Here is a 26,586-nt window from a genome sequence, read left to right on the forward strand (position 1 = left end):
GACCTCTTACTATGACTCTTATTTATCTTCTTGGTGCCTGGTGATGCTGAGTAGAGATTTCATGGACGGATAATGAGCTGTGCCACAAAATATGTCTTCATGAACCACAGTCCTTTCTCTATGGCTGTCAGATGAAGCTTTCGCAGGGACCACTGGTGATGAAGGGAGTGAACAGAGACGGCACAAGTGATGGTGAGATCCAGAATTGCTTTATAGAGCAAATTCCCAAATCCTCCAGCTGTAGTTGGAACAGAAATCTCACAGGACCTGGAATATGAACAAATGTGGTTCATGCAGTTCTGTTCTCAACTACAGAAAGTATTTTCACATTTGAGAAGTGATCAGAATTGAGAGAAATTTGGATTGTGGTGCAATCTGTTTGCTACTTCAGCATTTCTATCATGGGTGGGCTGTAGATTTACTTAAAAAGGATCGTTCAGTTCACACCATTTTCCTAGATCTTTCTGGGTGAAAATGATGGTGGTGGTCTCTCTAGATCTAACTTCCCTGTGCTCAGCATCCTCGTATTCATGGAAAGTCATGGCAATTGATTTTCAAAGTCTTGGATGTACTTCCTGTAATATTTGTGAATGCCAGCTGTGGAGGGGAAAAATCCACTAACTTAGTGGAACCAGTGCCAACATATGTATGACTTACGTGTTTGTTCACATGCATGCATCTGTGTAACTTGTAGGCCTATATAATAACCCTAAAATCTTTTAAATATTGACGGGTAAGTGGATTTGTCTGGATGTAAGTGTGAGAATGAGGCAAATGCTCTTCAATCACATACCAGTTTCCCCTGCATTAATAAGTTATAAGTGTCTCATGGTATTCAGGATTCCATTCTCTATGTAAGTGCTTTGACTGCCTCATGTACTCAGGGATTGCTATAAAGAAGAGTTGTTGAAGTCAAGCTCACATGTACAATATATGTTGCATATTTTAAATGCTTTTTGAGTGCAGGATGTTTCTTCCCAGCATGGCTGAAATGGGCACCTGCTGCTGATTCTAACTAAAGAGAGCTGAAAATTCACAATAGAGCATGGGCAGGAAAAGGACTCACACAACAATTGCATAGAAGATTGAGAAAACTGATACAAAGGAGTAAATAATGATGCATCTGAGGACCTGGGTAACTCCTAGAAGCTGAAACAGTTTTGAACATAGTATTGAAGTAGGTCTGTGTTCCCAAGAATGAGCAATGAGAGACAGCTTTACTTAGCAAGGTAAAAATGGACCAATTGTAGGAAGAGTTCAAATCTAAGAGATTTACTCTTGAAATGAAACCAGAATTGCAGCAGACATTGGCCATGAAAATTCTCTTGATAATGTCATGTGGAATAACTGGAAATGAAACCATAATTGCAGCAGACATGGGCCATGAAGACTCTCTTGATGATATCATGTGGAATAACTGGGAATGACACCAGGATTGCAGCAGAGACAATTCTGGACAGAAGACAGAAGATGACAATGCTGATGATGTCATAGGATAACAATCAATATGCTGATGGAAACTGATATTTCATCTTTCCAGTAAGTAACAGATACCTGTCTGACTGTGTCTATGCTTGACTAATCTGCAAGGGAGCACTTATCTCTGGAGACTCTGCCCATGTTCTGAGAAAACAACTGAGCAGTGAAATATACAGAAATATCCACATATTCCTACCTCATTGTTGTCAGTGCAGGAAGACAGAAATTATCATGGTGCAGTAGACAACAGACCAGAAATTGATAACACTACAGTTTGCTCATGCACATACCAGATACATGAAAAATATTCTGCCTTTTGACAATTTCATGATTTATCAAATAATAAATAATACATGATTTTGGAGAGGGAATTCTAAATTTTCTTTAGTAAAAAATTAGTTTTTAAGCAATATGTTATAATCCTAATTTATCTATTCCCCAATTATTCCTACATCCCTCTATAACCCTCTCCTTACTTGTGAAATACCACAAGAAAATTCTCTCTCATTGTCTTTATCTCTCTCTTTCTCTCTTTCTGACAGACACACCCACATACAACGAACACAAACCCACAAGACACAAAATCAGAAATGTAAATATACAACCAAAGAATACCAAGACAAAATTCCTGAATAAAGTTATGTGTGACTATACAAAAACACAATGGTGCTTGTTTTGTATTTTCTTTGGCATAAGACCTACTGTGAAATGTATTTAATACAGCCAGTGACAATCCACTGAAGTACATTATTTTTCCTTTGCATGTAAGTACCAATTGCAGATAGTTTCTTGTTTAGAATTGAGTGTCGATGTCAATTTCCTACTATTAACATTAGAATCCCATGTGGCTTGAACCTCAACAAGACTTAAAATTACTTCTAGCCTAGTGAGTTCATGTGTGCACTGGCCCTATAGTGTCTGAAAGAGACTCTGTCCTTGGACTCATTCATCACATGTGGATCTTAAAATCTGTCTATCAGTCCCTGAGTCTCTAGTCGAAAGTTTGCTTAAAATCACATATGTGTGACTGAGTGCACACATATCCTCCATGCTCTATACATTGTCCATTTGAGAGTCTCCATGGTACCTGCCATGTGCTGCAAGAAGAAACTTCACTAATGTTAGTTGTGTGAGGCACAGATTAATATGCAGAAATGGTCATGCCATTCAGAATTACTTTATTGTTGTATTTCCTTAGCATGGTTTTCCTCAAACTTCCAATTGCTGCAGCCCTTTAATACAGTGCTTCATGTTGTGGTGATCACACGGAACTTACAATTATTTTATTGCTATTTCATAATTATAATTTTCCACTATGAGTCATGATGTAAATATCTGACATCCAAGACATCTGATATGTGACCCCTGTAAAAGCGTCCTAGGACCCTGTGAAAGAGTTGTTCAGTCCTCAACTTGGTTGCCACACAGAGGTTGAAAAATCACTGCTTTAGCAGATCGTGTGATTTTCTCATAAGCCCATGGCCTATCTTTTCAAAGTTCTAGAACATTCTAGTATTTTCAGGCATGGGCTACATGCACAGACTGGGCTTTAATTTCAGTCTCATCAGTGGGTCACCATTGTAGGTCACAGTGATCTGTTAGGCTAATTCTCCTCTAGGGCAGGCCAAGTACCCTCTACTGCTATGAACTGTAGTCAGTAGGGCTGGGGCTTCACTTAGGCTCCAACTCACATTCTCCATGACAGATGATATATGTAAGCGTCATCACCAACATGATGTTACCATCAGTTTGTGGAGAGCAACCAGTTACCTGAGGTCATAGCTTGAGATATTTTGTGGTTTCCATGGAGTCACTTTGGCCAGTGACTCATTTTGTAAAAGTTTATCTAGAAATGTCAGTCTTCCTCATATCCAGGAGTTTACTGAACATGAATGTTACAATAATTCAGCATCTGCTCTCCTGGGGATTTGAGGCCTAAGCCTGAGTGGAACAACAACCTTGATCTGCTTGGATCAGTGACCAGAAAACCTTATTCTTTAAAAACACAACAGACAGATTCTCATTTCTGAATAATTTTTAAAGCTGGCCTCATTTGTATAACAGGAAGCCAGGGATCTGAAACTCAGAGTAAAGAGGAAAACCCAGAGGCTAGCAGGAAACTCTGCCAACTCCCAACTCCATCAATTGCAGGAGGAAGACACAGAGCTGAGAACCAGCCTGAAATATTGTACAGCTGTCAGCCAAGGCTGTGTCATTGTGATCTCTGAGCAGAGTAGTATGTGGCAGTATCTTCAGGGTTCACACTGGTGATCTTGAGGGTTACCCTGTTGTTGGAGGTGTCCTTGGAGATTGTGAGCCAGCTCTTCAGGGATGATTGTACCTCTTAACATCATCCCACCATGTGATTGCAAGCCCCTCGAGACCCTTCCATGAGGGTTGTAGAACCAGCCCACACCCATACCAGAAGTGCTCAGTGAAAACTCAGAGAAAGAGCAGGTCAGACTGAGGTCCTGGGAAGGAAGGAACACTCCAGGGCCAGACTCCTTCAGGGTAACCTGGGAAAGGACATCTGTGGGGGGGAAAGTAGAAGGTAAGGTTGGCACAGAGTGAATTATGGTAGTTCATAGAGTAGTAATCCATGGCACTCACATGCAGGCACAATCAGCAGCAGGAATGAGGAGGCAAACAGGACCATGGCTGCACACCAGTGACTGCCCAGGCCCAGCTTTGCCTTTTCAACCTATGCTTGGGTGGAGCCAGGAGAGATTTGCATTCCCTCACCAGGAGCTGACTCTGATGGAGGACTTAAATTATGGGTCTCAGGAGGAGCCAATATGTGATGCTGAGTGTCAGGTGAGTCACTGATCCCTTGTTGTAGGACAGGCATTATGAGATGCAATAACACTTGGTTATTTTTCCAGGGTGTTTCAAAGTTACAGTGATTTTTAGTCTATTATTTAATTGTGTGTTTTGAAACAGGAGACTATCTGACATTGCTTCCACAGAGTTGACTTGCTTAACTTCTATTACTTAATAAACTACCTGTTATCAATCTAGATCTGACTCCACATTGCATTTGGCTTTACTTCACTGAACTGCTTCATACTTTTCAAAATTACAGACCTCAGATATGTTTCCCTCACCCAAATCATCCCACCCTAGGCCACATCTTTTCTTATACACATACACTCCTGTTTATATCTTTCATTATAATGAGAAAGAAAACAGAAGCAATGATGAAATAGAATAAGATTAAATAGAAACATCAAACTGGAGCAGGACTAAACAAACAAAGCAAAAGTACCAAAGAAACAAATCTAGACACAGAACATCAAGTTTGCACACACAGTGATCCCACAAAACATAAAGAGAGGACCAAATTTCATATATATATCCTGTAGAATGAAAAAATCTGACAAGCATTATGAGATGAAGAATATCCAAAACCATCACTGAATTCATTTTCTGTCAGCCATCTCCTTCTAGGCATGTGACATTCCTTCAGAGTAGTTTATGTACCCAGTGAGACACCATCCAAGGAAAACATTTTGTCTCTGTGAGCAAGTTATCTGTTGGAGAGAGCTTCTGGCTTAGGGCTGATGCCTGGTGTCCACTTCCCGACTTAACATTGGGACTCCATCAGGTTTAGACCTGGGAAGGCTCTGTGATGCTGACAAAGAGTCTCAGGTGTTAGTATTCGGGCATCTGTACTGGCCTGTCCTTAGGATACCATAAGGAAACACCCTCAGCTGCAGCCAATAAGAGCTCCACCTGTGCACATTCTCTGTGTTCCTCTACAGAAGGGCCCTTCCCACCTCCCATTCTTCTCTCTCTTTCTTTCACTCCCTCTCTCTATCTGATCCCCTCTCCATCTCAAACCCTCTCATTTCCCCTCTTTCCTCTCTTCCCCCTCTTTTATGTCTCCCATCTTCTGCTACTCCTGTCTCCAGAAGCCTGATAACTTCCCTTTCCAATTTTTATGATCCCTTTCCTTAATTAAAAAAAAAAACCCTATGCTGAACCCTGTGGCGTGGCGTGTTTCTCTCAGGTGCCACTTTTCTAACTGACAACATCAGAGAGTTCACATCTGCATCAATCCTGTTGTGTCTGGAAAGCATTGTCTCCTTGGTGTCCTCCATTCCCTCAGGAATTTATCATCTGTGAGCATCCTCTTCTGCTCTGTGGGGACAGATTTGAAGGAGACATCACACTGAATGTTCCAAGATCTCTCACTCTCTGCACATTCTCAAGTCAGTCCCTGTATTTATGAATATTTCAGGAAGTTCTCTGATGATGGGTGATTTATGGTTATTTGCAGAATGTGGTTGGAGACATTTGATTGCTAGTTCTTTAGGATAACAAAATACTTGTTTTTTTTCTCTAGGTATCATTTGTTAATCTTTGGTTCTTGGCCACCCCAGTGTCAGGATTTGTTTCATCTCATGGTGTAGACCTTAAATGTAATCTATATTTTGGTTGGTTCATACCTCAAGTTTTTGGAAACTATTGTATCTACATGTCCTATAGCCATGTCATGATTGTACATCTAAGGGTTTATAACCATTGTACCATATTTTCTTCTTCTGTTTTTCTATGGACAGACATCTACAATGTTTTTAATTCTGTCTATTATGGCTAGAACAGCAAAGACCATGGCTGAGCAAGTGTCTCTAGTAAGATGTGGAGTCCTTTGGGTTTATAGCCAAGAGTGGTGATTTTGAATGGTAGGATAGATCTATTCCCAGCCTCCTGTGGAAAAGCCACACTGATTCCCACATGGCTGAGCACAGTGGGTGACCTTGCAGTCTGAGGTGTTTGGGCTTTAAAATGACTCCCCCAGAAGACACCAGTTAAGTCTTAAAGTCGTGTCTTTACAGCCACTAACAGATGCCTTCCTGGTACATCAGAGAATTCCATTGAGTTGGGGGCCAGGAGTGGAAGAATCTCCTGCCCTCTGGTCATTCCCGGCAACCCAATTGGAGGAAGAGAAGAGAGTACTTTATACAATCTTTGCTGTGTCAAGTAGTATTTTAAATTCAGCATGAATTTGCATAATCTCTAACATAGAATTGGCCCGGCGATTCATGTCTGCCATGAAGAATTAAGCAAATATTTCATCTGTGTTAAGGACATGGACCTTGTACTTGTCATGGGGGGTGATGGGGGAGGTCCTTCTGTATATATGTTTGTCTTATTGGTTGATAAATTATGCACTGTTGGCCAATAGTGAAGCAAGTTATGTGGGACTAGGAGAGAACTCCTAGTTCCCACACTCCTAGCCTTCTCTTACCTATTAGCTATTTACACACACACACACACACACACACACACACACACACACACACACATATATATATATATATCCTGGTCAGATTGTTTAATGTTGCATATACATGATTTCAGGGATGACCACTTCACATTGGAAGTCTGAAAATATTCATACAGCATGGATATGCCAGTGAGCCCATATACACACTTGCATATAAATCAGTCACAAGAACAGAAAAAAATCAATTAAATAGTAATAACTACTTGATAGGCATTTTTCTAAACAATACTTATCTATGTTCATAGATGTGTAAATAATTTTCAATTATTAATCATTATTGGTTCTCAGATTAATGAGTATAGAAATGCCCATCACATAACATAGTATAATTTGTTAGAAACAAGAGATAACAAGGGCTGTATCTCCGATGAAGGCATTTCATTGGTTTGCATTTCGACGAGTGTGGTGAGACTCGTGTGCACTCTTCACCAAACAAAACACAGCTTCACCATGAATTCTCCCAGTCAACCAATAGGCTGCAGATGAGAGACAGGAATGTGTATTGGTGAGAGGTCTACACCAACATCTGTATCTATTGCAGGGTCATTGCCAGGAGTCCAGATAAGAAAAGGACTTCACTATGAAGCTGAGAGTGGTTTGTGGGGTGTGGGAATTTAGGAGTTAATGGGATGATTGGCTGATCACTATCATCAAAATAAGTCATAGACGCATAAAATAACTATAGAAGCAATTAAATGACTAAGTTGAAATTGATCACAGTATTTGAGGAAGAAGTCATTGACAAAGAAAAATGGCAAAGAGAATCTGTGAGAATACTGTGATGTGGTCTTGAGATGAGGAAAACTCTGTCCTGTGTGTGAAACTGAAAGGACCTGAGTCAGTTACAGCAAGTGAGATAATCCAGGGACAGGAAGACAAACACTGCCTGACCTGAGACACATGGAGAATGAAAAGGTGGAAATCCTGGCATCAGAGAGCATTGTTCTGATTCCCAGAGGCTGAGGTGAGAATGGGAGGTGACTGTGGAAGAGTAAAATGTCAGACTACACATGGGGAATTTACTTTTCAGAATTGTTTAATGGTGCGTTTTAGGGTAAATTTCACATCAGTTCTTCTCTGTCCTGGCTTATAATGGGCAGTGGGCACTGCTCTGTTCCATGCTCTGGAGCAATTTTCTTTCACTGTGTTGACTTCTTCCCTGATGCACTGAGCACTGCCTGAGTCAGCTTCAGCCCTAAGTGTAGCTGCCCCCTGAGGTTGGGAGCTCCATTTCTTCTTTTAGTATTGTTATTTAATTCTTTCTTTTATTTTACTTACCAACCACAGAGTCCTCTCCTTCCTCTCCTCAGATACTCAGGATCATGATAGAAACTGTGAATAATGCAGTGAGTGAACCTTGTGGAAACAAAGCCTGCTGGAAGGAAGGCAGCTCACCTCCTCTCAACCATAGTCAAAGAACACAGCCAGCTAAGGAGGTGTGTGTCTGAGAAATTGTCTTCTAGAGAGGAGAGTACAGCAATACAAAAGCCATGAAATCACATTTACAAGTAATGTTATATGGACTGAGAAGCTTATATGTATATAAGGAATATAAATATTAGGAATGATTATATATATGAGGGAATATTTATATATGTGTATATACATATATACATATATATATATATATATATATATATATGAAAGAGAGCAGGAGCAGAATAGAATATAAAATTTTACTCATGTATGAAAAAATTTGTCTTTAAAAACCATATTAGTACTACAAACTGAAGAACTCCAAATTCCTGTTTCTTGATATGTATTGTATTATGTTTCACTGTTAACACATACTAATGTGTCACTGGAAAGTAAGATCACAAACTATGAAGAATATGTCATGGCATTTGGCCATAATTTTATGGTAAACATAAATCTGGCTTTTAATCTGTTATTAAATCTGTGATTAAATTTAAACATGATTTAAAAATTTAATCTGTCATCCAATTTAAACCTGGTTAAAAGATTAAATCTAAAACAGATTCAAACTACTGATCACAGTGTTCATCTTATAGGAATATTGGTATTGTAACAGCACTTGACTTGAAATCTAACCTGAATGCATAGGAAAATAGAAGCCATTGTTTTTGTTTTGTTTTGTTTTGTTTTGATTTGTTTTGTTTTATTTTGGTTTGGTTTGGTTTGTTTTGGTTTAATCATAGTTCCAGAGCTCCTAAAACAATACATACTTTGATTTGGTTATTTCCCAGATCAAGATTATAAGCCCTTAGTGCTTAACAGGTCATACATTCTGGATATAGGACACAAGTAACTCAAGCTTAAATAATTTGTAAACTTCCTCTATGATGACTGGATGTTCCTATGTCCAGAAGAACTTGTTCAGGCTATAGAGGGTGAAAAGTCACCAACCAAACATTTCCCAGCTGTGTACTACTCCTATGACAATTCTTCCCTGCCAAGACAGATACCTTCATAGGCAAACTAGTGTCAAGACTCTGTTGAGAGCAAACTAGCCTCTGCTTATTTGAAATTGTATCATGAGACACAGGAGGGCACATGTGTCTGGCAACATTTTTTCATTGAAAATAGCAATTTTTTGAGAAAGGGCTTCTCTGTGACTTTGGAGCCAGTCCAGGATCTAGCTCTTGTAGACCAGCCTGGTGTCAAGCTCACAGAGATCAGCCTGCTTCTGCTTTCCAAATGCTGGAACTAAAGCATGTACCACCAACCACCGGCCAAAAATAGCATTCATATAAATAAATTCTGATCACAATTCTCACAACTCCCCAGCATTCCAACTTTCAGGTCTTCATGGCCCCTCCCTTTAGAAATCAATCAGGTGAATAAAATGGCATGTACACAATTTATTAAACAATAAAAATTTCAAAAGCACACACAGGTTCTCATGTGCACAACACACACACACACACACACACACACACACACACACACACACACACACACACACACAGAAATAGCTCTTAGGAAGTTTCAGTACCCCTATCCCTCCTTCATTGTTCAATGGTCCTAGCTTCATCTTTTCTCTTTTCACCAGGTTCTCCATTGAAATTGAGGACCAGACTCTGACACTGCTGCAAACAAGCCTTCCCAGTCTCTCTGGGACAATTCTGTCACTGGTTGACCATGAATTTAATGTCTGCCTCACAAAGGGAAAATGCATAACATATGAGAATATCACTTCCTTAAATGTCCTCAAAAATATCATTCCCACACTAATCCAATCAGCTTTTCCACAGCCTGGAGGATATCTGTCATTTGGCAGTTGTTGCTGTAAGGGGACTGGATAAATAAAGGTTGGTTATTTGAAAGCCTTGGGCTGTTCCTCTCTAATCTTATAATGTAATACTGATGTTGGATATGCTTTCAATTCCCCGGTCTTTGTCTGAATATCTCTTAAAGCTTGTAAGTTATCAGTCAAAATGGGATTGTTTTCCTTATTAACTCTTTCTAAGACCTGTATCTTGGCACTCATGTCAAGCAACTTGGCTCTCATATCAGCCAACGTTTTAGGGATAAAACAAGAATGACCAATCCAATAATGTTAATAATTGGCATTGTGTGGATCCCATCTGAGTTAATTTCCCCTCTTTTATTTGTTCTCTTTTAACCACCCATCAAGTGATCATACAGAGACATATCTCCTTCCATCATAATGGTGTTTCCAGTTAACGTTGGAAAAGCTTTTTAAAACTAATTCCTCCATCTAAGAATTGCCAATTGTCTCTCCAAATCTGGTGATGATGATGGGGAAATGTAATACTTAGGGAGTCTGAGTGGAGAACACAGGCTGTGGACAGCATGGTGAATACACACAGCTGCTGCTGCTGGCCTGTCATCAGTCTGAGGAGGGGATCCAGGGAAAGCCCAAACCCACTTGGGATAAAAGCCCAAGAGCCACCATCTGCCTTGGGGAACATGGAAACATGCTGACTCGGGTGGCATTTGGAAGTCAAGCACCTGGAGCATTTTCTGTAAAGAGGCTGCAACAGAAAAAATAAAACAAACAAACACCAAACAAAACAACAGCAACAAAACCAGAATGGCTCAGAGGGCTTGGGAAGAAAGAGAAAGACAGCCTCTGCTGCTGTGACTCTGCTAGGCACATTTCCCAGCAGGTACAGCTGCTTCAGGGGCCAGCGGCTGCAAAGCCACAGGAAAGTGGCTATTTCATGAAACCATGACCCCAAAATTAGATGAGGATGAGGTGTTAATCTCATGAGTCTTAATCAATAAAAACCAGAAGTCAGATATCAGGGTAAAAACCTGGAAGATCAGAGAACCGGAAACAGTTGCCACTTGCTTCCTGCCTGCTTTGTTCCTACATCAAAAAAGGCTGATATCCTGTCTACATGCAACCATTTCACTTCCTGTCTCCATCTCCCAAGTGCTGGGATTAAAGGTGTGAGCCAAGAGAGCTGGGATTAAAGGCATGTGCCACCACTGCCTGGCTTCTGAGTTTAACTAGTAGCTAGCTCCACCCTCTGATCTCCTGGCATGTAGAGACCACAAGTTCTGGACGCTTTCAAGTAAATCTCAGATGGATTGACATCTGAGACCTCAGAACCAGCATCGAATTATGTCTGCACCTGTTCCTGCAATGTGCTGGTTTTCCATGTGACCTGCGCCCCCTGCTGGTCCTGAGCGCTACTGCAGGGAGGTTTTTGTCAGGTTCACACTGAAGTCCTCTCACTGTGTGTTTCTTGCACAGTAATAAATGGGGGTGTCCTCGGCTCTTAAGCTGTTCATTTGCAAGTAGAGGCTGTTTTTGGAGTCGTCTCTTGAGATGGTGAATCTGCCACTCACAGACTCCCCATAGTATGTTACATAATTGTAACCCTTGGTTCCAATTTGTGCAACCCACTCCAGCCCCTTCCCAGGAACCTGGCGAACCCAGTCCATCCAGTAGTCACTGAAGGTGAATCCAGAGGCTGCACAGGAGAGTTTCAGGGACTTTCCAGGCTGCATCAAGCCTCCGCCAGACTCCAACAACTGCACCTCACATTGGACACCTGTGATAAGAGAATCGTGTCAGTAAACTCTCACAAATGTCCACTGTCCCTCTCACTCAAGTCCATTCACACAGTATCTTTTCTTGTGTATAAATTACCTTTCAAAAGAGCAACAAGTAAAACCCAGCTCAGTCTCATCTCCATGCTGAGTGTTGAGTGTTCTGTGATGACCACAGAATGTGAGGACCTGGAAGCCCAGAGCAGCGTGCCTCTGTCAGAGATGTAGGGTCAGGGCTGTCTTTCATAGGGAGGGGGGAACATTATTTGCATGTCTTCCTGCTATATTATCAGCTCATGGGCAGGAGTCTTAGGGAGGACAAATAAGGGTGCAGCTGTTTGAGATGAAATTACGAACCAAGTGGTGTGCTTATAGCATAAAAGCGTCAATCATTGCCCCGGGCTTGTAGCTTAGTTGTTAGAGTATTGTTTTGCATTCCTGAAGCCCGGTGTTCATCCACACCATTACATGATAAGCAAGAGCTTGGAGTAGGAGAATCTTATGCTGAAGTTATTATGCTTGGTCTATATGAAACTGTGTGCCAACAGAGAAAAGATAAGATAGAAGAAATTAAAAAATAGACTATTAAGTTTGACTTCATGGTTTTACATAGCCATATATTTTCAGTCTTCCTGTGTTGTGCTCTCTACTTCTAAACTTTTCTGCTAACTTTGCATGGATTATTAAACTAATTCTTAGGAATTGAAGATAAGAGAAGCCAAAATATAATTATTTAATAATTGTTGTATAAGGTTCAGTAAACAATGAATGTCTACCTTTATTTGAATTAACAATGTGTGGATGAGGTTACAGCAAAATGGTACAAAATTTCCTGCATAAAGCTTGAAGATTGAAACTCAAAAAACAAAAGATTTATTAGATAAATATAAATGCTACCTGAGATTCTTCTTTAACAATGGTATAACACATTTTGATGACCCATATTGACCATTTCGCTGCTCCAGGACTCACCTTGCCCACATTCTATAGACAACCTCTCATCCCCATCACAAAGTTAGTGCTGGCTCTCTGTAACCTCCCTAAAACACCCAGTGGGGCTCTTTCCTTCCATGCCACATCCTTCTGCTCTCTGTTTCTTTAATGACTTGCGTTTCTCTCTCCATCAGCTAGGCCTGATGTTTCTCACAGTAAAGATCCACCTGGATCTTGAGAGAATTGTCTAAGGGGCACTATAGGGTAATTCACCTCCTTCCTTTCCCAGAGCCTACTGTCTTCCTGTGACATTCGTCCCCAATGCCAAGGCACCAAGGAACATGGGGTGGTAAAGACTCACACAGACTTTACTGACAACCACAGAGCTTACATGGGACTGACCTAGGGTCTCGGCACATATGTGCCAGTAAGCATGTCTTCATGTGGGACTCCTAAAAGTGGGAGCAGGGGCTGTCTGTGACTCTTGTGCTGACTTTGCAACCCTTTTCCTCATGCTAAGTTGTGTCAACAATGTGACACGCCATGTTTGTTGATAGCCATGGGAGGCTCGCCCTCCACTGAAAAGAAATGGAGGAGTGGATGGGGAGTCCGGGGAAAATGGTCAGGGATTTGGAGGAGTGGACAGAAGTGACAAAGCAGTATGTTAAACAGTTAATAAATGATATCACATGAGTTTTTATAAGACCATATTGAAATAAGGATCCTGAAACATAAGTTATCACATATCTGTAGAGGATATAGAATCCATATGGCACAACAAATCAAAGCAGGGACACTGTGAGTAATCAAATATCAAAGCAGGGACTGTGGAGCAAGAGAAACGTAAATTAGGAAGCTATCATAAAACAAAAAGTCTGGATAATCAACAGTTCATAGATCCATGGTTTTGTCTTGACATTTCACAACATCTGTCTATAGAGCTGCATTTCATACTCCAGTCCATGGGACGCTGATGGCTAGCGTAGGTTGCAATGGACAAGAGTGCATGCCTACTTAAGTAATATGGAGACATCGTCCTCTTTCAATTCACAAAATTCTGGGACCTTAGAGAATATAAATAGATAATATTAGCTTAACTCCTTAATTAATGTAATGGTAGGATTAAAATATGTGCATGTCTGGTGCAATGATTATGAAGGTGAACAAGAATTTTCCTTGGATATAGCACACATTAATTTCTATCTTTTTCCCCTTCTCCCTCTTTCATCCCAGAACCTATGTGGACAGCACTCTTCTACCCCAGTGAGAATCCAGTCCCCACATCTATGTTCATTAAAGTGAACCACAATTCAAGGGCTCAGTGGTCACCTGAAACTCCCCATGGTCAACCATATTTGAATGCTGATGAGCTGCATTTACCATCTTGGCCCCATGAGACACTGGACCAGAGCTGTGGAGGCTGCTGTCCATTCCACACCAGTGATCAGCAGGAATGTGCTCACCTCTGATGTCATCTGGGAACACCTAGGACACTTTACCCAAATTGTTGCTCAGGGTCCTCAAGCTCAAATACACTTAACCTTTACTGATATTGATTCTTCATTATGGATTTTACTCAACAAAGAACTTCTCCAGTGTTGCAGCATGGAGATCTCAGATGTCAGCTACACCATGGTCTCTGAATGTACTGAGACTGGCAATGAAACCCACAGAGTCTGTTGAAATCTCCTCAATGCACAACATCATTCCCTGTTTCTGTTGCCCTTTACTTCTTAGAGATTGATGGATCCACAGCGCCCCCTGCTGGTTCTCAAAATGGATTATATGAGTTCTCACTCTCAGACCTCTTACTATGACTCTTATTTATCTTCCTGGTAATGTGCCTGATGAGGCTGAGTAGAGATTTGGATGGATAATGAGTTGGGCCACAAAATGTGTCTCCATGAACCACAGTCCTTACTCTAGTGCTGTGAGATGAAGCTTTTGCAGTGACCACTGGTGATGAAGGGAGGGAACAGAGACGGCACAAGAGATGTTGGGATCCAGAATTGCTTCATAGAGCAAATTCCCAAATCCTCCAGCTGCATTTGGAACAGAAATCTCACAGAACCTGGAATATGAACAAATGTGGTATATGCAGTTATGTTCTCAACTACAGAAAGTATTTTCACATTTGAAAATGACCAGAATTGAGGAAAATTTGGACTCATTCATCACATGTGGGTCTTAAAATCTGTCTATCTCTTCTCCTGAATCATTCCCTGAGACCCTAGGTGAAAGTTTGCTTAAAATCACATATTTATGACTGAGTGCACACATATCCTCCATGCTCTATACATTGTCCATTTGAGAGTCTCCATGATACCTGCCATCTGCTGCAAGAAGAAATTTTCACTAATGTTAGTTGTGTGAGACACAGATTAATGTGCAGAAATGGTCATGCCATTCAGAATTACTTTATTGTTATATTTCTTTATCACAGTTGTCCTCAAACTTCCAATTGCTGCAGCCCTTAAATACAGTGTTCATGTTGTGGTGACCACACAGAAATTAAATTATTTTATTGCTATTTCTAATTATAATTTTCCACTATGAGTCATGATGTAAATATCTAACATTCAAGACATCTGATATGTGACCCCTGTAAAATATTCCTAGGACCCTGTGAAAGAATTGTTCAATCCCCAACTTGGTTGCCACACAGAGGTTGAAAATCACTGCTTTAGCAGAACGTGTGATTTTCTCATAAGCCCATGACCTATCTTGTCAAAGTTCTAGAACATTCTAGTATTTTCAAGCATGGGCTACATTCACAGACTGGGCTTTAATTTTAGTCTCTTCAGCAGGTCGCCATTTAGGTCACAGTGATCTGTTAGGCTGATTCTCCTCTAGAGCATGCAAAGTACCCTGTACTGCAATGAACTGTAGTCAGTAGGGCTGGGGCTGCACTTAGGCTCCAACCCACATTCTCCATGTCAGTTGAGATATGTAAGTGTTGTCTTTACCAACAGGATGTTACCATCAGTTTGTGGAGATCAACCAGTTACCTGAAGTAACAGCTTGAGATATTTTGTGGTTTCCATGGAGTCACTTTGGCCAATGACTCATTTTGTAAAAGTTTATCTAGAAATGTCAGTCTTCCCCATGTCCAGGAGTCATGAATGTCACAATAATTCAGCATCTGCTATCCTGGGGATTTGAGGCCTAAGACTGAGTGGAACAACAACCCTGATCTGCGTGGATCAGTGACCAGAAAACCTTATTCTTTAAAAACACAACAGAAAGATTCTCATTTCTGAAGAATTTTTAAAGCCGGCCTCATTTGTATAACAGGAAGCCAGGGGTCTGAAACTCAGAGTAAAGAGAAAACCCCAGAGGCTAGCAGGAAAGTCTGCCAACTCCCAACCCCATCAATTGCAGGAGGAAGACACAGAGCTGACAACCAGCCTGAAATATTGTACAGCTGTCAGCCAAGGCTGTGTCATTGTGTTCTCCGAGCACAGTAGTATGTGGCAGTATCTGCAGTGTTTACACTGGCGATCTTGAGGGTTACCCGGTTGGAGGTGTCCTTGGAGATTGTGAGCTGGCTTTTCAGGGATGGGTTGTACCTCTTGTCATCATCCCAATAAATGTTTGCAAGCCACTCCAGACCCTTCCTTGAGGACTGGCGGATCCAACCAACACCCAGACCAGATATGCTCAGTGAAAACCCAGAGAAAGTGAAGGTCAGACTGAGGTCCTGGGAAGGCTGCAACAGCCCAGGGCCAGACCCCTTCAAGGTAACCTGGGACAGGACATCTGTGGAGGAAAAAAGTAGAAGGTAAGTTTGGCTCAGAGTGAATTATGTGAGATCATGCAGTAGGAATCCATGGCACTCACATGCAGGCACAATCAGCAGCAGGAATGAGGAGGCAAACAGGGCCATGGCTGCACACCAGTGAGTGCCCAAGCCCAGCTTTGGCTTTTCAACCTATGCTTGGGTGGAGTCAGAAGAGATTTGCATTCCCTTTCCAGGAGCTGACTCTGAAGGAGGGAGTATTTAAATTTTGGGTCTCAGGGGAAGCCAGGCTCTGATAAGGTACAAAGAATGACTCAGGGAAGTTCACATCTGTTCCCCATAGAGACTGGGCAACACATAAGCCCCGGGTCCTGAGTACACACTTCTGGTGCCTGTTGTGGGATGCAGAAAACTTGAGAGAACCCCTCACTCTAACTTGAAGGGTTCTGACTCTGCCACTCATCCAGGACCATTACCCTGTATGTTTGCATGGAGAATGCATGAAGAACTCAAAGAGTTGATGTTTCTACTGCCTTCATGATGCACTGTGACTGGGGCCAGAGTAGGCTTCCTATGTGAGTCCTACCAGTGCAGTTTTTCTCAAAAAAGTACAGAGATTGTAGACTTCTTGTATAGTGAGCAAGTATATGCCATCTGAAGATTGGCAACTATGAAATCTGCAATTGCATTGAAGAGAGTGATATTTTATTGACTTTATTAATCTGTCAATTTCCTGCCTTGAGTATTTGTGATTTTGTGTATACAATTGTCAGTGTCTTCATCTATATAACTGCACTCTATTTCTGATGACTCTGAAAATAACAGCAGGAAATAGACACTGTAAGCAGAGACTTGGTTTGTTCACTCAGTTCTCTGAAATGCTGAGCTTCCTGGAAGAGGGCACAGCAGGACTCATGGCTCACACGCCACATGGATTTTCTTCACTGCTTCAGAGATGTTCAAACAGCATATTTTCTTCTTTGTTCTTATCACTACTGAAGTTTTAGAACTAAGAAAGATTATGATTTGACTAACTTTAGACAAATTATGCAGTAACTTTCAATGCATGGAAAGAAGTTTGAACAGATCATATTAAAGAAAGCCACACCAAACACAATCAACTCATTTTTATGAATGAAACATCTTCATCTTTTAAAACTTTTAAAAGATAAAGATACTAAGATGTGTGTAAACCATGAATATGTACTTACCCCAGCTGAGGAAACTCTGTCAAAAGGGACCAAATACACCATGCTGAGTGTGGGCTGAGGCTCTAAACCCTTAGGGTAGGATGGGCAATGAGAGCTGCACTAAATTTGGGTTCCTTTGCCAGGGCTGTCAGCATTACAATGACTTTTGATCTGTGATTAAAATATGTGTCTTGAAATAGGAGAATATCTGATATTGTCTCCAAGAGAGTCAAAGGACTCACACACTTCCTCATCAAAGACAAGCAGTAGGAAGGGTCCACAATCAGAAAAAGATCCTGAATTGGATTACACAGAAGTGAGATTTCAGGTTTTTCAAAGAGATCAGAGGGACAGAGAAGCAAGGACTGCTGGTTCCTGAATATGGGAAAGACAGACACCAGACTCTTCTGAAGAGGGAACTTCATTTCTAACCAGTAAGATTAGATGCTTTGTACATGGAGGAAATAAAAGTGTGAAGCTCTGTCTTAACTCTGTGATAAGAGCTGCATTAGACATAGACATTTTCCCTGAATCCGTCAGATTTGCACACAGAACTCCTATGCCTGAGTCTAAAGAATTGCAGACAAGTGTGCACTGGGCAGTCCAAAAGTTAAATGCATAAATTTAATCCAACAAGACTTTATATAAATGTAGATGCTAAGCAAGCTGCCAATGAGAGATCAAAAGAAGATATTACTCTACAGTTGGAGCAGATTAACTCATCCATTTGGAACATTTCAATGAACTGCTATACAGTGTAACAATAAGTCTTTATGACAAAGCCACTTGAGCCCTGCCGCCACTCAGACACTTCCCGTCAGCCACCCAAGTTCCTTCAGCCTGCTGCCACTTTAAGGTCCCAAGTAATATACACAGATTTATATTAGGTACAAATGCTGCTTGGCCAATGATTAGGATTTCCCATCTGGTAGCTCAGTCTTAATTATCAACCATAATCATCAGACTTATGGAGGACGCCAGCAGTAAGTGCCCTCTCTTCACTTCGTTTTACAATGGTGGCTTCAGAGGCAGAAAGCAGGAGAAAAGGAACAACTTCCTGTTTGTTCCTGCTTATATATAAGTCTGCCTGCTATGTCCCTTCCTGCCTGTATCACAAGACTTCTTTTTCCTACATTTCCCAGAATCCTCCTCGCCTCCAAGTCAAATATACTGGGGCACAACAATTAATGCATATGGCAAAGGAGTCAGAGCAAGTTTGATGAACAGATATTTTAATAGGAGAGTACTCACACCATGGAGTCAGTCCTCTACAACCAGGTGAACCATGGAACAGAGAGAGCTGCCTGTGTGCAACCCTCATATTTAAGGTCTTGCTATGTCACTGACCATGCCCTAGTGTTCGTGGTCTGCATCACCTGTGCCATCCCCCAAGAGGGCATGGCTGACATTTCCCCTACATTACAGCTTTGAAAATATCAAGCCTGGTCATATACAAGTCAAGAGTTTGTTTAGTATATTTCTAGTATGTGCTGTAGGCGTGACTGGCTCTCCTCTTTTCACCCCACTGATATGTGAAGTGAGAAGCACTGCAGAGGGAACAATCATTAGATAAAATGGAACCACAAACTCATCCTTCAGAAATTCTCTTTTACCTGGATTGTGAATGGTGGTGCTATTTTGTGATTCATGTAGGCAGAACATGCTACATGCTGATGATGTGAGTAAGGGAATCCCACACATACATGGAGAAGAACAGTGTGCAGACATTCCTTTAGGTGACATATAAACTCTGCTACTACAACCCACACCCTTCCTGTTCTGCCGACCTGATCCATAAAGAGGTGAGTGACCCTCTGCTCTTACCCAACTCCCATTCAAAGCCCCATTCACCCTGATCTCCCAGGGCCTGCACCTGCTTGGGGTAGACATGCCCAGGCAGGAGGGAGCTCCCTGAATCTGGAAACACCCCACTCTTCCTTCCTGTTCCCCTACAGAGGCCTAACACCTTCAGAATGAGGAGACTACCAGGAGAGGCAAGACCATCCAGAGCTGTGGACATTGAATTCCTGGCCCCCACACACCACTGGTTCACAAGAGGAGATAGAGAGACCACACCTGCACCCACTGGAAGAAGATATGGGAAGAAGACAGAATAAGAACTCACTCAACAACAGAAAGACCAATATGACACCACCAGAATCTAGGGACTCCACATCAGCAAGATCTGAAAAGCCCAACATAGAGCATGAAGAAGAGATGGACCTCAAAAATTATCTCGGCAAGATGATAGAGACCTTTAAAGAGGAAACAAGAAAATCCCTTGAAGAAATAGAAGAAAAAGCAAGTCAAATATTACACGAAATGGAGGAAAAAACAAACCAAAAAATTCAAGAAATAAATCTCTTAACGAATCTAAAGAAACCCAAGAAAAAAAAAAACCAAACAAGTGAAGGAAGCTCTTGAAAGAGTTCAGAGCATGAAAGCTGAAATAGACACAATAAAGAAAACACAGAATGAGGCAATGCTGGAAATGGAAAGGCTGGATAAACAATCAGGAACTAAAGATGTGAGTATAACTAATAGAATTCAAGGGATGGAAAAGAGAATCTCAGCTATTGAAGACTCGCTAGATGATATACATTCAAAGAAAACCTCAAGTCCAACAAATCCCTAACACAAAATACCCAGGAAATATGGGACACCGTGAAAAGACCAAACCTAAGAATAATAGATATAAAGAAGGTGAAGAAACACTGCTCAAAGGTACAGAAAACATATTCAACAAAATCATAGAAGAAAATTTCCCCATCCTACAGAAGGATATGCCTATGAAAGTACAAGAAGCTTACAGAACACCAAACAGACTGGACAAAAAAAAAACATAACAAAGGACCATGATGAAGCTGATCCCAGCTGAGTTCCAGAGAGCTGTGAACAGATGGAGGCAGCCTGTGCATCAGGATATCACATGAAACACTGTCAGAACTCCCGTGTGAGAGACAGTGGAGGGTGTAAGTATGAGGATGTCTCATCTTCTCCACTTTAGGGACACTGACTGTGAACAGGGAAGTCTGGATTTAATGGACTTTCTTCTCAACTCTTTTCCCAAGTCACAAAAATCATATATATTACATTTGGTATTACTAATTGGACTAAAACCTTTCCTTTTTAGAAAAAATATGCAGAGAAAACTGTGAGATGAAATCCAAATAGCAGTGAGTGACAGATTGTGTGATTATCCCCAGCTTCTCCCTCTCTCATTACCTGAGCTGAGGGCTGCACAGGGCAGTGCATCACACCTGTGACCAGATCTCCCACAGAAGAGCTACAGGGACTCAGCACTGTGACTGAAGCATCCAGGCCTGAGATCCCAGGTCACAGTCAAATATTCCAGCTGAGAAAACCCCTCCCCCAGGGGACAGAAGTTACAGAGAGAATTACAGATGCTGCTGCTGCTGGCTGTGATGACGATGACTGGGTGTCTGACACCTCATGTGTGAAAATGTGTGGCCTTCTTATATGTATGTCCAATGGATGTTGACCTTCCTATAAGGTTCCCATGTATGAACTAAAACATTCATGGGCAATATTAATTAACGAATAATTTTTAGTCTACTAAGTTTGGAGTCTTGTCACAGTAACTACATCGCGTGTATCACGTGGTGTCTGCAGTTATTTGAGGTCAGAACAGGAAACCTTAGGGTCCCTGAGGACTTCCTCACTCTCCAGATGTTTCTCTCATCTATTATATTTTCAGTGAAAGTTGGGTCTACAGCTCCCCCTGCTGGTCCTGAGCATCCTCAGATTGAGGTTGTTTCTGGGCGCACAGGGAGCCTGCTCACTGTGTCTGCTGCAGTGTAAGGCAGGGCTGTGTCTTCAGTGGGAGCTGAGCTCAGCTTCAGGGAGATCTGATCCTTGAATGCATCACTGACACACTATGGACTTCTCAGTGACAGCTGCAAAGTTTCTCCAGCCATTGTCCTCCATTCTCTCAGGTCATGCAGGCTTTTCCTGAAGGGGAACACCCAGGAAGAGGATCCTAACTCTACAGACACAGGTGTTTTGTTTGTGACCCATTGATTCATCCAGGACCCTCGAAGTAATCCAGATAGTAAGACTGTTTAAAGAAGCCTCATGGTTTCCTTTTGTTCCTAGTTAAAACAAGGTATCAAATGGTCACAAGTGCCTTGGAACCAGCTGTGTCCTGAGACTACCCTTGACCTGCTAATCTTCCTTGTCTACACAAGGTTCTCAGATTGTGAGCTGCATTCCAATAAGCCAATGATCACCAAAAACAGCAATTTCTTTATTTTACCTTGTAACTAATTTTGAGTTTGTGAGTGGCTGTTTTCTTCCATATATCTTTATGTTTTCATTTGCAAGTAAATATGAGAATTTCCACATGAGCAAAATATTTTCTCCAAAATATTTGCCCAATACTGGTAGACGTGTATGCTCACATTATTACCAACATGGGACTCTTGGGTCAGTGTCGTCAAGTTTAAACTGCTCACTCTCTGAGTCCTGAGGGCAGCTTGACCAGGAAACTTCTGCATATAGTGAGAATGGATTCATAACCAAAGGCAACCAGATCGGGATCTGAGAATCCACAGTAGAAGCTCACAGGAAGGACACTGCCCAGACCATGCAGCAGCCATCCTTTAGCTCCAGGTGAGCGGCTGAGCTCTGAGTTAGTGCAGAAGGTCAGAAATAGAATATTCTAATTCAACACAGAAGCAAATGACACCATGTTGAATGGAGTAATGAAAATAATGAAAATTTCAATGCTATCACTTCTTAGCCTTATATGCACAGCTGTGCAGAAGAGGAGAGTGGTTTGGACAACTCAGATGCCTACTGAGACTGAGCCTGGCTCCACTTCCACTTGGTTCCCTCTGAATTACTAACAATGTTCCTGTCGAGGGTCTGCCCCAACCTCAGTATGAGGGAAAAGTCCATGTGAGTCTCCAGAGCTTCCCCAACGCCTGACCACAGAGAATCACTCTTCTCTCATAGACACTTTCTGCATTTGTTCAGAGAGTACTAGGTGGCATATTTGTTTTAAGAATTTTTGTCAAAACAGAAGCCATAATTTTTAGAGGCGCTGATGAATTCCAGAGTCTATAATTATTAAGAGGATCCCAAAATAACAGTAAATAGAGAGGACACCCAGATAAAACAGAAAAATAAATAAATCAATTATGTCTGAATCTGGGCTTTATGTGTGCTGAGCGCCCCCTGCTGGTCATGGGAGCCCGGCAGGTCGGTTTCTGTCTGGGCTCACACTGAAAACTCCTCACTGTGGTGCTTTGTAGAGTAGTAAGTGGCCGTGTCCTCAGTTCTCAGGTTGTTCATTTGCAGGTAAACCATGCTTTGGGAATCATCTCTGGAGATGGTGAATCTGCCTGTCACCGAATCCGAGTAATAGGTTGCATAATTATTAGGTTTAGTGTTTATGCTCGCAACCCACTCCAGCCCCTTCCCTGGAGCCTGGCGGACCCAACTCATACGATAGTCAGTGAAGGTGAATCCAGAGGCTGCACAGGAGAGTTTCAGTGACCCTGCAGGCTTCACCAATCCTCCACCAGACTCAACCAGCTGCACCTCACAGTGGATACCTGCAAACAGAGAGGATCCTGATGAAGAAAGTGTCACAATGTCTACTGTCTCTCTCACTCATGTCTCCTCACACACTCAGCATCCCGTGTTATCTACCTTTTAAAAGAGCAACAAAGAAAACCCAGTGCAGCCCCAACCCCATGTTGATTGTCGTGTTTTCAGTGCTGATCACTGAATGGGAAGACAGGGCTAGAGTCCTCTGCCTGACCTGCGGGGTGAGGGCAGGGCTGGTTTTATGAGCAGAGGGAGGCTGTATTTGCATATCTTCCTGATATATATTATTCTCTGGTGTATGAGAGCCTTAGAGGCAGCAGGTAATGGTGCAAATTTCTAAAGAAAATGAACCCATGAGGATGATGTTTTCATTGAAATATTCATTATTTGTTTATAAAAAGATTCACCATCATTAGCTTATTTTTTCTTTTCATACAGGAACTCTTCACCGCTTATCCTACCAGATATTATACAGTACATTCATAGAAGTTTGAAAATTAAAACTTACAATTTGAAAACCCAAGGGTAACTAATGTAAAGATGAATCCACAGTGAAGTGTACATTAAATTAATGTAATGACACTGGGCTGGGACAGCATGGTGAGAAAGTTTAGCCTGCACAAGACACAAGTTTTATCCTCATTATAGAATACATATACATATATAAGTACATACATATGTATAATATATATTAAATAAACATTATTAGTATAGAGGCTCATCCATGTGAAATACTAAGCACATCCCAAACCACGTTTACATATATGCCACATGTTTGTGTTTGGGGTTTGTTAGTTAACATCCTTGGCAATTTTGCCATTAATTTCCTCAAACTAATTATAGGATCCCTGTCTCTGGTTACAACAGAACAGAGAGGAGTTTGTTATCTTGTCTGTAGTGCTATGGTTTATGTCTTCCCGTCTCTCCAATCCCCTGAGGATGTAGGACTTTCTTGATGGTTGTGGGTTCAGGCTCAAGTGCCCCCCTAAAATAGTTACCCTGTATTACAAAGGAGAGTGGGAAGTAATTGTTTAATGGATTAATTAATTCAACAATTATATAAAGATTTTTATGGCTAAGAGTTCTTATGCACTATGACATGATTGTTTCTGGGGCACTTGCAGGACAGTGACTTCATTTAAAGCAACCATATGCATTGAGCTGTTGATCTGAAGTCACTTCAGCTTTGGTGAACAAATCATTTCTATTACAAGGTTTCACTCATTTAGCATGGTTATGTGTGGGTAAACAAAGGAAAAAACTCCAGACAGATGTGGTGTCTTTCTCCCTCCGCTGCTGTTTGCTGTTCTGACTTTGAACCTGTTCTGTGGGGCTCTGAATGGCTGAGGTGTGGACATCCCCCACTACTCTGTGCTCCATAATCATCAAGTTGATCTGTGATGGGAGTTGCTTCTGATCAGGAGTATGGCAGATCTATAGGATCCATCCAAGCCTGGAATGTGGATATTAGATTCTGCTGCATGGTCTTTGTTCATTTCTATGACCTTTTCACAGTTAGATGGTGTCATCTCAGTGGGTTTCTTCTCACAAGAACTGCTGGATGATATTCACACACAGTTTCTCATAGTCATGATCTAGTAATATTACTTGCAGCAGACTGGAACAAACATAATTCACATAAAACTAAGCATGAATGTTTGGATTGGCATAATCACAATTCTTAGAAATTGTAGGTGTGTAAAATATTATATTGATTCCATAACTACCGGTACAGGTGTAAAATGACATGATTACACTTTGATATCAGCTGTGATGAGGGCAAAGCATTAGGGGAAATTTCATTTGATGTTTCCCCAGCATGATTTCAGGGTCCTAGTGCTCAACTGTACTATAGAAAGAAACTTGTTTGAACACAGACCGTTGATTATCCAGGACTGTGTATTGTAAGCAGAGATGACAAAAATAAATTTTCTTTTCTGAACATTTATCTCCCACCCCAAAATAAAATAGAAATTTCTGGCTTCATAAACTTGCAGTTTTAATTCGCTTTTTTCCCCTGTTTTATTTATTATAGGAATTGTGTCACAGGTTCCCTGGCAATCTTAGAGGAACATTTTATTCTGAGAGATATGTTTTTCACTGGGGATGGACATGACTAAGAGAGAAAAGGCTGAGCAGAGGAGTGTGTGGTCCTTCTGAGTGAGGAAAGGAATGACAGAGTGTGTTAGTGGTGGCTGTTTTTTGACTCAGGTTCCATTTTGTTCCTTAATATTCAAGCACAGGATTTTTCATTTCTATAGACCAAAAAGAAATTTATAAGGTTTACTGTTTTTCAGACAATGTATTTTATCATATCCCCCATCAGACTCTTGTCAGATATTTGTCACCTTTACCCAGTCATCTTTAATCTCTCTCTCTCTCTCTCTCTCTCCCCTCTCTTCTCTCTCTTCTCTCTCTCTCTCTCTCCTCTGTGTGTGTGTGTGTGTGTGTGTGTGTGTGTGTGTGTGTGTGTGTGTCCCTGATTTGTGTAAGCCTCCTTCAATTACCAGACCATGAGGCAAAAACTTTCAATGCACATACAGATAAAAATCCCCTAAACTTATTTTATACTTTTTCCCTAGTCTATTTTTTGTGTTGGATTTAAAGTCAACTGCAGACTGCTCCAGGAACTAGCTGCAGGTTTTCTTTCAAAAATCTGTATTATGGGAAAAGTTTAAATTGGCTCATGCCAGGTGGCTCTCTCTTATAAATTGCTCCAACTAATATCCACATGTCTCTAGCCCTAGAAGTTTCCTCAGAGCCTGGTCAGCCTGGAAAGGTTGAGCATTCCAACTCCTTTTGTCCCACCCAGTGGTTGGAACTCATAAACCCAACAGTCTTTGAGGTACCAGCCCCTTCCTTTTGGAGTTTCCAGGTGCTGCACAAAGACTGGGAGGGGAGCTCTAGTCTTGGGTGGGGTTTGCAGATAATGTCTCAGCTTCCATGGCTCTGGGAAGAAGACTTCAGTGGTTTTCAACCTTATTATTTTATTTTACTCATGAATTATTCCCAAATAAATACCCAATGACCTTTTTCTGTGCTTTTGTGGACTCTATTACAATTGACCATTACACCACCCAACAAAGATGCCTCAGTGTCTGCAGGAAGTAATCACAGAGAAGATTACACATTGCTCCTAATCATTTGTTTGTTGATCTAAAATCTGGGATTTTAGGTTTCAAACCTGGGGCAAATGGCTGAGGTTTCTATTTGAAATATCACCTCAGAAAAAGGCCACCAGATTCCCCTGATTCCCCAGTCCCTACCTGCTACAGGGTCCTCCTGGCTGGCTTCCAGTGAACGGTCTTCCCTCCCCCAGATGTTGGTCTCTATAAAATCCAACTGTTTTAGTTACTTGGTCCTTGTCATGTATCATTTGGGCCTCTTTGTTGCTG

The 26,586-nt window shown here is 41.4% G+C and overlaps 3 gene segments (V, D, J or C); all 3 read right to left on the reverse strand.

Moving 5' to 3' along the window:
• Positions 1-11,434: 11,434 nt before the first annotated feature.
• Positions 11,435-11,901, reverse strand: LOC118238912. The segment is given in 2 exon segments: positions 11,435-11,757; positions 11,856-11,901. Coding segments are annotated over 2 exon segments (369 nt in total).
• A 4,229-nt stretch (positions 11,902-16,130) lies between these two features.
• LOC113839008 lies at positions 16,131-16,574 on the reverse strand. The segment is given in 2 exon segments: positions 16,131-16,447; positions 16,529-16,574. Coding segments are annotated over 2 exon segments (363 nt in total).
• Positions 16,575-22,858: 6,284 nt separating this feature from the next.
• On the reverse strand, positions 22,859-23,339 carry LOC100750551. The segment is given in 2 exon segments: positions 22,859-23,196; positions 23,294-23,339. Coding segments are annotated over 2 exon segments (384 nt in total).
• Positions 23,340-26,586: the final 3,247 nt, after the last annotated feature.

Source organism: Cricetulus griseus, chromosome 5 (assembly GCF_003668045.3).
Source record: "Cricetulus griseus strain 17A/GY chromosome 5, alternate assembly CriGri-PICRH-1.0, whole genome shotgun sequence".
NCBI classification, from domain to species: domain Eukaryota; kingdom Metazoa; phylum Chordata; class Mammalia; order Rodentia; family Cricetidae; genus Cricetulus; species Cricetulus griseus.